The 14,859-nt window shown below is 34.8% G+C and overlaps 1 protein-coding gene across 1 annotated transcript in view; it reads left to right on the forward strand.

The window, feature by feature from the left end:
* LOC127074500 (uncharacterized) overlaps positions 1-14,052 on the forward strand; it is a 47,851-nt gene extending 33,799 nt beyond the window's left edge. The window contains 10 exon segments of the mRNA XM_051015834.1: positions 2,466-2,555; positions 2,650-2,756; positions 2,897-3,045; positions 6,203-6,285; positions 6,384-6,479; positions 6,607-6,729; positions 12,117-12,200; positions 12,790-12,933; positions 13,578-13,779; positions 13,782-14,052. Coding sequence (XP_050871791.1) covers positions 2,466-2,555; positions 2,650-2,756; positions 2,897-3,045; positions 6,203-6,285; positions 6,384-6,479; positions 6,607-6,729; positions 12,117-12,200; positions 12,790-12,933; positions 13,578-13,779; positions 13,782-13,822 — 1,119 coding nt within the window. The 3' untranslated portion in view covers positions 13,823-14,052.
* Positions 14,053-14,859: the final 807 nt, after the last annotated feature.

Here is a 14,859-nt window from a genome sequence, read left to right on the forward strand (position 1 = left end):
ACTTTTCGCCTTAATTGTGGTCCGTCCCTAGTTGCCTTAATTGCGGCACTTTGGCTTGCCTCATTGCAGCCCCTAACACCTTCACTGTGTTAGCTTTGAAGGGGTGAATTTAGTCCCACATTACTTAGAGATATGACCTGTGTTGTGTTTATAAATGGGGGCAATCCTCACCTTACAAGCCGGTTTTGTAGGGATGAGTTAGGCCTAACCCAAATACTGAGACCCCTTAAACTGGAGCATAATATATTAATCATATCCAACTTGTTACAAATGAAATCACTTTGCATCCCATTCAATGTCTTTGTAAGCAAATATGCTAGTTGATCTCCTGTCCTAACATATGAAGTAGATATGAGACTTTTTTGAACTTTCTCTCTAAAAAAGTGACAGTCTACCTCAACGTGTTTTGTTTTTTCATAAAAGACTTGATTTAATCACTCTTAGACTGGTTATCACACCACAATCTCATTAAACAGTTATTCTCATCACAATAAAGTCTCACCGGTTAATCACTCTTTCTCTTCAAATTTTCTAAGATCATTTTTAGTCATGTTCACATATCCTTTGTACCATTGCCTAGAACTGTGCTTCAGTACTAGATATGGATACCGCACTTAGCAACTAACGATATTCATTTTAGCAACTGAAGCAAATGTCTCTGAGTAATCTATTCTATAAATTTGGGTGAATCCTTTGGCAACTGATCTTGCCTTGTACATCTGAATAGATCCATTAGCCTTGTATTTTATAATATATACCAATCTACACCCTATAGATTTCTTTCTATTTGGTAGGGAAACCAATTCTCAAGTATTATTCTTATCCAGTGCTTCCATTTCCAAGTCCATGACTTGCTTCCATTTTTTGTCAGACAAAATGCCTCCGATAGAGAATTAGGTATTATTATAGTGTTTAGACATGTGAGGAAGGCTTTATAGTGTTTGGTGCCCATTCTTTTTCTCAACAATCCCATTTTGTTGGAGAGTTTTAACACGGGAGGACTCATGAATGATACATTCTTTTTGACAGAAAGAATTAAGACCATGGTTAAAGTAATCTTTGGCATCATCAAACCTAATTCTTTTAAGACTCACACCAAACTGATTTTTAACCATAGAGAAGAAGTGGAAAAATACATATAGACTTCGGGTTTTTGTTTTAACAAGTACTTGGGATATTTCTTCAACTTTAACCAATGTTTTGCTTCTCCTGGTCTTAGTAATCTCATTTCTGTTGGTGAATTAATTGACAATGACTTTCAAGTATAGTTCTCAAAGTCTTGTTGTCTTGTGCACGATCAACACTCTCAGTGACGATAATCGCGAAGGGGTCTAAAGTTGGACATCTCTTTCCACTTAATTTATCTTTGTTTCCAAGTCTTTCTTAACCATTTATTTTGGGTGCAATGGAAGTATCTATAATAGGAGACTGTAATTTATCTTTGTTTCCAAGTCTTCCTTTACCTTCTAGTTTGGGTGGAACGGGAGTATCTATAGTAGGAGACTTTGTGATGGGAGTTGTAGGAGTAATGGACACAAAATGAACTGAATCAGATTCCAGGATATTAGTTGATGCATGGGAGTGTGTAGAATCAAATTCAGAAATATTAGTTGATGCATTGGCGTGTGTAGATGAATTTGAACTAGATGCATGTGAGCTACTGACTATACCAGGTTCTGATATGACAGGTTCGGTAAAGTTTGCCGAGCTAGTAGGCATAGGTAGAATGGAAATAGTAGGTGTAGGAACATTATAAGGAAGAGTAGACAATGTAACATCTGTGGGGTGGACGGTGAGTGATGATCGAGATTATTGAACAATTCAAGAAATGGAAACCTTGATTCTTAAAAAGGACATCATTGGATATGTACATCCTACCACTAGGGGATAGACTTCTGTGACCTTTGTGAGAAGGAGAGTACCCGAAGAACAAACACTCATGAAGCCTAAAGTCAAGCTTAAGATTATTGTAGGGTCTAAGGAAAGGAAAAAGCAACCCAAAGACCTTAAGAAATTTGTAGTAAGGATTTTGATTGAACAAAACAATGTAGGGTATCTTTAATTGTAAAGGGGCACTGGAGAGTCTTTTTGTGAGGTAGGTAGTGGTTGTTAAGAAAGCATAGTCTTTGTGATGGATGTGGTGGTGACGGAGGGGGAGTGAGATCCGCTGTGGATCAAATTGATACTATATTAAATTAGAGAGAATGATAAAGTAGATTTGGTTTGTAATTTTGTTAACTGTTTTTCATTACTACAAAATCAATTACAACTATTCAGTTTTACAATGGAATGTTAACACATTTCTATTTGCAAATGTATTGTATATCTTCTATAGGGTGGGTTTAGTCTTACCTTACAAGTTGGTATTGTGGTTTATGGAGTGAAGTAAGATCCTAAAGTCTAAATTCTAAGAATATTCAACAATATATTCAATAACTAATTCGTAATTTATCCTGAATTTTTAGATCATTGCCAATTTTATTCCCGGGGAATCACATTCAACCTATAGCTCATCGCAGGAAGCTCTAAGATCCTTAATTCATAGTGTAGTTAAGGTTTGTTTAGTATACTTCGTTGACCATTTTCCTCGTAACCATGGCGTGTACTCATGTACTTATTCATGTTTAATTCTCATCTTTCTCTTTTCAGGTGCCTTCCATAAAAAACATGGTAGTAGAACTAAATGGGGTTCTAATAACCCATGCTTTGATTACAATGCGTGAACTATTTATTAAATGTGCACAACACTATTCATGGTAAGCCTACAATATATATATATATATATATATATATATATATATATATATATATATATATTATTATTATTATTATTATTATTATTATTATTATTATTATTATTATCAGAGTTATGGCTGAATTTGAAGTGCTTGTCCAGGTATGCTATGAGGGCTATATATATTGCCAAAGGAAGTCCCTTGCTTCCTCCGGATTTTGTTTCTATTTTTGATGACCTGGCTTCGTCATCTCTTGATGTCTTCTTTGATCCGTCACATAGGTTGCCAAATCTTCCAGGATTAACTTTAGGTATATGATGTGCTTTATTAATTTCCTATTTGCACTCATTTTTATTTTCTAATACACTGTTTGGGAACCAATAAATGGATTCATAATTTTTGGAGAGAGAATCAAAACAGAGAAGGAAAAAAAATAGAATACCTTTGTAATGTTTTATTGAATGAGAAAAAAAGTAGGCATAAAATTGTGAAACCTTTTGAACTACATCACAGGGCCTCTTTATATAAGACTTAAAAGCAATAAATAAAATAATAACTGTTGTAAAATTATTATTTTTGTTAGTAGTAATTTTTATTCGGACCAATAGTTTAATAGCAAGATTCATCAGATTTGAATAGTCTATATAAAGAAATTAATGTTTGTACATGCGAGCTGAATCCTCTTTGTATAAGACTTAAAAGCAATAAATAAAATAATAACTGTTGTAAATTTACTATTATTATTGTTAGTAGTAATTCTTAATTCGGACCTTTAGTTTAATAGTAAGACTCATTAGATTTGAGTAGTCTATATAAATAAATTAATGTTTGTACATGGGAGCTGAATACTGTGTTGAATCCGAGGGACTCATATTTATAGGAGAGATTGTTGGGTTTAAGTTTGAGTTATTAAATCCCACTTTGATTATGAATTAATAATAGGTTGGATTTATAAGTTAGGTGACCCATATACCTAATACCTTAAAGTTGTGATGTTTCTTTCTCTTGTCATCTTGGAACATTGATATCTTCATTACTTCTTACCTTTTATGACTCCCCAAGTGGTATCCGAGCCTACCAATTAGGCCACCTACCATATATGTTCACACATTAAGTCCAATAGTATTTGGTGCGACGGGGTGTATTGGAAAAATCAAATTTCACATTCTGTGTCACCTACCGTTTATATCCATGTCCACCTACCGTTTATATCCACGCCCGAGGAGGATTTGGGAAAAATATTCTATCCCTATATATTATTAAGTTTTCACAACTACACAATATTCTATCCCTATTTACACGATATCCTACCCAATAAGTATACAATTTGCAATCTTATTTTCAATACTCACCCTCTAGTTTTCGTATAAATCATATGCATCTAGCTTGTTACTGATTCAAGGACCTCATGAAGCATATTTCAATTGATTATTGAAATTGACAAAGTTAGCGGTGATGTGGTTTGATTCGATGTAGTTTGATTCGATGTAGTTTGATTCGATCTTCTTCATGATAAAGGGCAATCTATCTCAATGCAGTTGCTCTTCTCATGAAAAATCTGATTAGAGGCAATATGCAACCTCGCTTGATTAAGATATATCAATGCCATTTGTGTTGTCTCTTCGAATTGAAGCTCATTGAGCAACTGTTTCAACCAAATGAGCTCGCAAGTTATTAATGTCACAGTCCTGTCTTCAGCCTCAACATCTGATCTTGCAACTACACTATGGATTTTACTTTTCAAAGATATGAAGTTTTCTTGAATTTTACACTCTTTGAATCCTTGATGAGCTTTGGATAGTGCCAAAATTGACAAGTTCCAATATTAAAGACCAGTGGAGAAGTTGATTTACTTGGCACACACTAGCCTTGATTTGGCTTATTTGATAAGCCAATTCATGCATGATTCGAGGGTGAGGTACTTGCAGAATGTAGATCGTGTTCTACAATGATATGATTCCAGATGAGAAGGTGGATTCAAAGAGACTAGTAGTGATTAAGTTTATGATTAAGGTGTTTTACTAATTAGTAGGGTGTCTAACTAATATAAATATTTTATGTTATTTCATCAACAATTTATAATAAAGATTTTATGAATAATCTCTTCTTAATAAATATATGATTCTATAAGATTTACTTAATAATAGGAAATTTTTTTTTAATACGTTATAATAAAGGTTTTATGAATAATATCGTTTTAATAAATATATGATATAATAGAATTTCCTTAGTATTATATAAAATTAATTTTCTAGGGTTTTAGAGAATATGACCGAATAAGTTTCTGGTAGAGGCACTCTAGAATTCCTTTTTGTATTGAAGCGTTGCACTAAGAGTAGTTAGAGAAGTCCTCTACTACTATTATCGTTATTAATAATAAAGTATTTCAAATGTGTCATTTAATTATTACTCTGTTCATTATTTTCAACACATTTATAAGGTTAATTTAGTAAAAATGTAATGTTTTGTGACAATATTATTACATTCCCTAATATTTGTGCAAAAATCTTAAACGACATTATTTTAAAATGGAGGGAGTATTTATTTAAATTTTCAATTGTTTATGCTGATTATTTTCAGCTACTATCCCTTGTTTCCTTTACTGTTTCGTTGGTCTGTATCATACAATAACTCAAAACCAACTCTAGGGAGATGACTCTTGTTCAAAAAAAGGTGGAAGCTTAACTATGGAAGCAGCTTAACTTGATATGATTATGTTGATTCAATGAGTGAAGAAACCCACTTTGTGCTATTGCACATTCCTATATGAGAACCTTGTGGCTTGGAGAAGTAAGAAATAAAATGTAGTAGCCCGATCATGTGTTAAGGCTGAATTCAGAGTTACGTCACAAGAAATTTGAGAGTTACCGCAGATGAAGATTGTACTGAATAATTTGACGATGCAATGTGAAGGCCCTATGAAGTTATTTTTTGACAATAAATTGACTATCGATATTGTCATAATCATGTTTAGCTATGACCTAGCAAAGCACTCAGAAATAAACAGTCACTTCATTAAGGATAAGTTGGATGGTGGCTTGATAGCTACATCTTACATTCTTTCAGGGCATCAACTAACACGTGTGCTAACAAAGGGGTTTCAGCCAACTTACTTGCAATTTGAGATGTTGTAAATACGTATATTAGTAATTATGTTATTCTATAATTATGTCTATTTAAACATAAAAGTGTATGTACTCTATTCACTTTTAAAATGATTTTTCATTTTTTCTTCCCAATTCTACATTTTTTTAAAAACTTTTTTAGTTGAATTGAGTGTCCTTAGACTGGGCTGAGAATATATAGATAATTGGGAACACTTATTTCTCAATTAATTTCTGTCTGATATGTGCAACAGACAGATAGTTACTACTTCAACTGTTTCAGATACAGTGTTAGGACAGAATTTATATATATTTTTTGTTCTAATCCGTTGGATTATTTTTGTCTACTTTTGTGTTTATCAGGTACTTTCAAATTGATAAGTAAATGTGTCAAAGGGGAAGGACTTTCGGGGACAAAACGCTACTTTGGTGATCTAGGGAAAACTGTAGGTTTTTAGTTCCTTTTTGACTATAAGCATTCCATTGAGTTAAATATTTGAGTATGGAGCATCAGGATATAAATCAATTTGTCATGGCTCCACAGTTGAAATCAGCAGGTTCCAATATAGCTTTTGCAGCTGTAGCAGAGATATCAGACTCAATTCTGAGAGGTGCAGAAGCAAATGGCTTTGATGGATTGGTACAGAATCAGCACCTTTCGTTTTATTTTTTAAATTTGATTAGGTTCACTTAAGCCGGGATATATTATCCTTTGCATTGATTATTATGTGTTTAATGTTTGCAATTTGACAAATTTGATTTTCAAGGTGAGTGGATTTCACCAAGGCATTCTGAAATTGGCTATGGAGCCATCGGTTCTGGGAACTGCTTTGATGGAAGGTGGTCCTGATAGAAAGATATTGCTTGATCAAAGTCCAGGAGTTGATGAGGTATTGAATAATCTTGTTGTATCTACGGTATTTTAAGAATGAATAAAAAAAGATTGAAAATCTCTGTATTTTTCTCCCTTTGATTGTATGTTTTTACGGAAGAGTATTTTTTGATTGTTTTTCTATATCAACAAAAAATATTTCAGACTTATTTTCAGGGTGTAAGGAATGTATGCTTATATTAAGCATAGAAATAGCGAAAAAGATGAGGGAATTAGATAATTTTGTTAAGTTTCAATATGCTTACCTTTAGAATATTAATCAAAAATCTATTTGAAGAAGGGGTGTAATTAAAAGTGACACTGCAGTTCTTGAAGAGTCAGCAGCACTCGAGCTGGCAGAAGCAGCGACAGAGCCAGGGTTTGTTGTGTTTACTGCACAAATAGGTCAACATAGGCTAAGATGAGACAGAGATTGAAACTTAAGAGTAAGAGGGAAGAGTACTCTTGGTAGTGGCCAGAAAGGCCTGGGTCTTGGTGGAGGAGGGCAATGGCCGCTGACCTCTGGTCATAGCAGAGCACAAGTGTGATACTTTCGGTCCCTTTGTGGGGAGAACTGCAGTGGGTCCCTTTACGAAGGAGAAGGAGAACTGCAGTAGGTGGCGGCAGACTGTGCGGAAAAAGGCATTTTGGGTTGGTTGCATGAGGAAAAGGCTCAAAGTCAAAGGAGAGGATTGTTGAGCTGACGATAGTAATTCACATATCCCTTGTGTCATTGTCCTGAACTCCGCTTCAACACTAGATCTTGATACCATTATGTGAAATATAGAAATAAGACATTTTCTGAATGTGCTTGAGTGGGTAAAACACTCAGTAACTATGATATTTATACACACCATATAATTAATTACATATTATGTTTACAAGGAGAAATAAATAATAGTGCAACTTCCTAAATGCATAAATCTAAATATACATGAACCTAAGACTTAAATGCTCATTTTAATGGGAAACATACAATGTATTTTTTCTATTTCCGACACTCCCCCTCAAGTTGGTGAATAAGTATTCTCCATTCTCAGCTTGGATACAATTCGTTTAAAATTTGAGCTACTCAATCCTTTAGTGAGAATATCTGCAAGTTGCCTTTGTGAGGACTCAAATGGGGTGCAAATCAGCCTACTATCAAGCTCTGATACCATCTCAGAATTTGGGATAGGCCTAACTCATCCCTATAAAACCGGAGCAAATGTTTCTGAATAGTCAATTCCAGAGGTTTGTGTAAACCCTTTGGAAACCAATCTGGCTTTATATCTTACAATTGATCCATCAACCTTATATATTAATGTGCACACCCATTTGCATCCAACTGGCCTCTTTCTTTTTAGTAAAGTCATTAACTCCCAAGTTCCATTCTTCTTCAATGCGTCCATCTCGATATTGATGGCTTGCTTCCATTTTTCATCAAACAGTGCCTCAGAAACATTAATAGGTATGGAAGAAGCGTTTAGGTTTGTAAGGAAGACTCTATGGGTAGGTGAAGATTTTTTTAAAGAAAAATAGTTTGAAAGGGGATATAAAGGCCGTTTGGTGCATTTTCTGGTACCTTTTCTAATAGCAATTGGAAGTTCTAGGCCATCATATGTAGTTTGGGTCATCATTTTATCTTGTAATTCAGAAGAATTAATTATCTTATTTGAAGGAGTCGAGTCAGACTCTTGAACTTGTGTCGATTCAGGAATGGCCTTTGACTTTCTCATGTAAACCTGATTCTTTCCATATCTTATATCCACTTCAGGTCCAAGTTCAGCTACTGGTGTATTTAATTGATTTGACTCAACTCCTACTTCTTCAGCCTCAGATGGGTTTGGTGCAAGTGTGTTAACTCAAGACCAAAAAGATTAGGCTTATTTGACTCGAAACTGGAAGAATTAGGTGGATTTGACTCGAGACCAGAGAGATTGAGTGTGTTTGAGTCATGACCAGAATGAGAGAGATCGAGTGTATTTTTTGTTATGACCAGAATGACTAGATGCATTTGACTTAATACTAGACAGATCGAGTGTATTTGACTCAAGACCAGAAAGATCGAGACTTTCAAGCTTGTCTTCCTTAAAATTCTCCTCCTGAAGATAAGGTTGAGTGAAGTACGGTTCCTCATGAAAGATAACCTCCCGCGAAACAAAAAACTTTTTAGATGTAGGATGGAAACACTTATATCCCTTTTGAGTAGAGGAATATCCGACAAAAACACATCTTAGGGCTCTAGGGTCGAGTTTTTTTCTTTCTTGACTATGCACATGGACAAATGAGACACACCCAAAGATTCTAGGTTTAAGATTACTACTTACCGACAAATTTGGATAGAAGGAAGAAAGAACACCCATAAGACTCTTGAACCCTAATATCTTAGAAGGTAATCGATTAATAAGATATGTGCTAGTGAGAACGACCTCCCCGCATAAATATTTTGGAACATTTTGATGAAATAACAGTGCTCGGGTTTGGAATAAGAGATGCCCATTTTTTCTTTCTGTTATTCCATTTTGTTGTGGTGTTTTAACACAAGAAGACTCATAGACAATTCCCTCTTTTTGACAGAAAGAAGTAAGAACATGATTGAAGTACTCTTTTCCATTATCAGACCTAAGCCTTTTGATGTTTACTCCAAATTGATTTTTAATCATGTAGAAAAACTTTGGAAAACAGTATTGATGTCAGACTTGTTTTGGAATAAAAACACCCAAGTAACTCGGGTATAATCGTCTATAAAAGTAACAAACCATCTATCACCTGTTACATTTGGATTGGTAGAGGGATCCCAAACATCTGAACGAATAAGATAGAAGGTGGAAAGACTTCTTTTGTTGTTTAATGGAAAAGGTAAACACTTATGTTTAGCAACCTCGCACACATCACAATAAAGACTTTCAATATCCACCTTATTGAATAAAGATGGAAACAAAACTTTAATGACCCCAAAAGAAGGATAGCCTAATCGACATAAATGAGTGGGACAAGTGGACTTTTCTACACTGACCTGATTCTTCAAGATAGTAAAGGCCATTCCTTTCTCTAGCACGTTCAATCGTCTTTCCCGACTCCTTATCCTGAAATATACAACAATTATTATGAAAAGTCACACTAAAGGATAAATCGTTTGTAAGTTTTTGTACGGAGACTAGGTTCATGGATAGGTTTGGAACATGGAGGACCCTTTTTAGGGTTATAGAATGATTTATTTGGATATCTTCAATGCCAGATACAGATATAGTTACAAGAGTACCATCTGCAGTAGAATTTTTTTTATTACTGGGACAAGGGGAATATGTTGATAACTGTTTCGAAGAGGGTGTCATGTGGTATGTGGCTCCTGAATCTAATATCCAAAATAAGTAAACAGGTGTTTCTGAGACATGAAATCCAAATGAGAGTGGAAGCTTATTAGGATACGCCACACTTTAATTACCTGATGACTTTTCCATAATATTGGTCATAAAGGAACCAAAAGCAACCACCAAATATTTATGTATAAGATATCAAAGAAAACAAGATTCGATTAAAAAATCAACTCAAAAAATGTAGGGATGACGTCTGATACTGGGTAGACGGCTGCTGAAAAATGTGCAGAGTTGTACTGACAGTGGCAGAAAACTGTACGAATGGCTTTCGGAAAGTGTAGAGACAGCGGCTGGACAGACAACTACCGGAAGACGTACAAAATTGTGCAAATGGAGACCAGAAAGAACCAGCTGTGTTTAATTGGAAAAACTTGACAACAAGTGTTGCCCAGTCAAGATTTAAGGATTCTGACAGCATAAAAATGCCCAATCTGATCTCTAAATAATGATTAGCAAGAGTAAAAATGGCCAATCAGATCTTTAAATGCTCATTTTAGTGAAAAACATACAATGTATTTTTTCTATTTCCAACACATTCTTTGTTTTTTACTCTTCCAAGTCACAAGATTTCCACCTAGGAAAGTGCAGAGTAACCTGTAGTTGATCTCCTATTCATAATTGACTCTGTATAGTCGGCATCGATATATGCTTTATGACCCACACTCCCATTCCTTTAAAACAAAATTTCTCTACCAGGTGTTTCTTTCAAATATTGTACAATTCAGAGCGTAATTTGTAAATTAATCTCCGTTGGTCGGTTCATGAATTGACCGAATAAGTTAACAACAACAGTGTTGGAATTTCCACTTTTATTGTGGTCCTTCCCTAATCGCCTAATTGTGTCATTCGGTTTGACTTCATTGCATCCTCCAACGCTTATATTGTGTTGGGTTTGAAAGGGTGTTAGTCTCACATTGTTTAGAGATATGACAAGTGTAATGTTAAAAAAATTTGGACATCGCTCATCTTACAAGCCGGTTTTGTAGGGATGAGTTAGACCCTACTCAAATTCTAAGATGGTATCAGAGCCTATCCTAGATTAGTTGTTGGGCTTTCCGCATCGCCCACACTTCAGGCTCATTGAGGCCATAGCGTGAGTGTGTGTGTTAGAATTTCCGCCTTATTGTGGACCGCTCCTATCGCATAATTGTGACATTTGGCTTGCCTTCACTGCAGCCTTCAACACCTACTTTGTGTTGTGTTTGAAGGGATGATTTAGTCCCACATTACTTAGAGATATGATAGGTACAATGTTTATAAAATTTGGACAGCTCTCACCTTACAAGTCGGTTTTGTAAGAACGAGTTAGACGTTACTCAAATTCTAAGATGGTATCAAAGTCTATCCTAGATCTGATGTTGGGCTTCACGCATCTTCAGGCTCATTGAGGCCCGAGCGTGAGGGTGTGTGTTGGAATTTTCATCTTTATTGTGATTCGCCGCTAGTGGCTTAATTGTCACATTGGGTTTGCCTTCATTGCAAGCTTGCGCAACCGTCACCTTATAAAGCGGTTTTATAGGGTTGAGTTAGGTCCAACCCAAATTTTAAGACATAATTTCCCGCCATCTTCCTCTATTAAGAATTGATAGAGTATCTTAGCTTTGTTGAATCATTGAAAACACAGCGAAGTCATATTTTTATATAGGTTAAAGGCAATCAATACAAAATAAATATAAGAGATATTATTTTTGTTTGACTATGCAATAAATGTAAATATCTTTATACATTTTGACAAGCTTATTGTAATTATAGCTTCGGTTAGTAAGTGTTGTCAGTCTACTCTGGTGGTGTCTGTTGTAGTTTTATTAATAGTTTACTCCTAAAATAGAATATTCAATAGTCACTAACTGCTAGTTAGTTGTACGGCACATTTTAGAATATCCTTTCAATGTTAACTATATTGATTATGATAATGACTTCAGTTTGTGACAAATTTGTATACATGTGTATAACAAAAATAAAAAACCTATTTCTTTATTTTTTTCATATAATTTTTGAATTTCTGATGATGTCCACCGTAACTAATTAGATGTGTGGCCTGCTGCAGTTATACATTGAAGGATATATCCAAGCCATGCTGGATACAGTTTATAGACAAGAATATCTTAGAGTCAGAGTTATTGACAATCAGGTAATAGTTAAGTTATGTGTACATATAGATGGTGAAGTATGCATAGGAGATTTTTTGAAACTTGACATTTATGTGGAAATTTACCTTGTTTTGAGAATGTTGTTCGCATACATGTGCATGATATAATTGCTCGATTTTACCACAAGAAAGCACAGAAATTGGGAAATCATTGAACAATATATATTAAACAATGGATGAAAGGATGTTAGGCACTACGACTAGTCCTGCTGGGGGAAGGGAAAAGGCTAACGATATGTTTGATTTACATTTTTTATTAATTTCAATTTTAATTACTAAAAGTATTACAATGTTTTACTTCAATAACTGCCTTTTATTTTGTACAGCATCCCTCACAATGAACATCTTATTAAGGGGGTTTCTGTTTCTTAACTGCATTGAGATTGGGATGCCTGTTTTGCATTGTTATTCCTGAGTTTAGGTTTGCATGTTCTTTGCAATTTTTTCGATTAGTTTTCTTGTAGAGGACATATACTTTTTCTATGTAATTCTATGCTTAATGGGTTTCTTTTCTTATATAAGAAAAAAATCCATATACTGTCTGGTTGTGATGGAGTCTTGTGATGTTTAGGTTATCCTGAAGAACCTACCACCCAATCTTTCTCTTATCAATGACATTACAGATCATGTTAAGGAGTTCCTTATGAGTAAGGCATTGCTAAAAGGAGACCCCTCAACTATTTCCCATCCTTTACGCCGTCTTCGTGGAGAAACTGTATGTTCTGTTCTATTGAGCATGGCTCTATTATCATTTTATTGCATCTTTTTCTTCTCTTTTTAGTATATCTATGTTTTCCTTCTAGTCATCTTTTATCACTTTTCTTACATTTCGTGATTATGAATGATGATTGTTGGCCTATGTTCACTACTTCTAATTTAAAGCATCCTGTTCTCTTTTTATGTGTTAATATATTTAAGATCGTGGGGTCGAACTTCCACTTGAACCTGGATATTTTGTCAATGTATTCATAAGAGAACTACAAGTCTAGATATACAATAGGCAAAGCAAATACAATCCCATGATATTACAATCATATTAAAACAAAATCAGCTATCTAAGGAGTCTAGTGTCCTACCAAAAAATCAAAATATTAAATACAAAATGTACTTACTAAGTTACTATCAACACTTCCCAAACTAATACTTTGCATTCTTGGAATGCATTAATTTAGTTTGGAGGTGCTTCAAAATGTTACTCATGATTTCACAGTTAAAGTTTAATCTATATTGTGTGCTTGACTTGTTTTTGAAAAGGGTAATTTGAACGCTTCATGCTGTATACAATCAACATTGGCATTATCCTTAAGTAATCTTCCCAGTCATGTACGAACACATTGATTCATGAACTCTTTGTTGCAGGAATGGCGAATAGGACCAACATTATTGACATTGTGCGAACATCTTTTTGTTAGCTTTGCAATACGCATACTGCGAAGGCAGGCTAACAAGTTCGTTTTGAGTATTAAGAGGGAAAAGCAGCCAGAGGTTGGTGATCATGCTGATGAGCCTGCAAACTCTATTATTCAGAAAGTGCAGAAAGTGAATTTCATTCAAAAATGGGGCATAGCCAAATTTATCTTGTCCGGTTTGTTGGCATATATTGACGGCCGCTTATGTCGTAGTATTCCCAATCCTGTAGTGCGGAGAGTAGTCAGTGGTTTTATGTTAAGTTACATCGACCACAGTGATGAAAAATAATCCTACAATTGCCACTATTCAAGCTATTTTCGCAAAATGCAATAGTATGTGATGGATGAAGTCTCCGTCTGTGGCGTGACATGCTGAAACAAGCTCATCTTGTGCATCAGAATATCAGTGACTTACTTGAAGTGTCAAGTTCAGATGAATTAGCCTATATGTCTTTTTTGCATATATCTAGGAGATTTTTTTAGTTGTTGGTAGGATAATACATTTTAACCCTTCCCTTCCTTTGGATTATCCTGTTTTTATTTTCAAGCTGTTACATTGTTAAATATGATTAAATCAAATGCTTGAGTATTTTAGTAGTGTAATATAGCAAATGAAATGCATGTTGATTCAGCATAATAAACTATCCACGTAGAAAAAAATGAAATGTGGCATCGTGCAAGCTTGACAACACATAGTTTAGCAGTTCCAACAGAATCTCTCCGTTGGTTTTTCGGTCCCGTCATTTGCCACGTGCTCTTTGTCCCTTGCGCCTATATTTTCGGCTAAGCAGTTACAACAATAAATGTTGTTATAAAAATAATAAGGTTAATTATTACACCGTCTCTGTTTGTGTCACTACCACCATATAACATCGTGCTAGGCTGCTAGCCATATACCATAGACTATGACTATACCATAACAATACTGATATTCTTATTCTTGTTATCAACAAAACGAGAATGGCTTTTACGGTTTCAAGATCTGAATCAGCTTTGACTGCAGAGAGGGAGAAGGGAAGTACAATTGATCACCACAACAGAGATAAAGGGGACAATAATAAGGACTCTTTGACAGTTAACGATGGAATCTCAAGCCAGCTCCAGTTAAAATCCTTTTCTCAAACAATGGATAAACATGTTGTCCTTCGACGCATCAAGAAACATAAGTCCTATAACAAAGCAAAAAGCGCTTTTGAAACTCTTCTAGGCACTTTGAAAACCCAGGCAAACAC

Source organism: Lathyrus oleraceus, chromosome 4 (genome assembly GCF_024323335.1).
Source record: "Lathyrus oleraceus cultivar Zhongwan6 chromosome 4, CAAS_Psat_ZW6_1.0, whole genome shotgun sequence".
Classification (NCBI taxonomy): domain Eukaryota; kingdom Viridiplantae; phylum Streptophyta; class Magnoliopsida; order Fabales; family Fabaceae; genus Lathyrus; species Lathyrus oleraceus.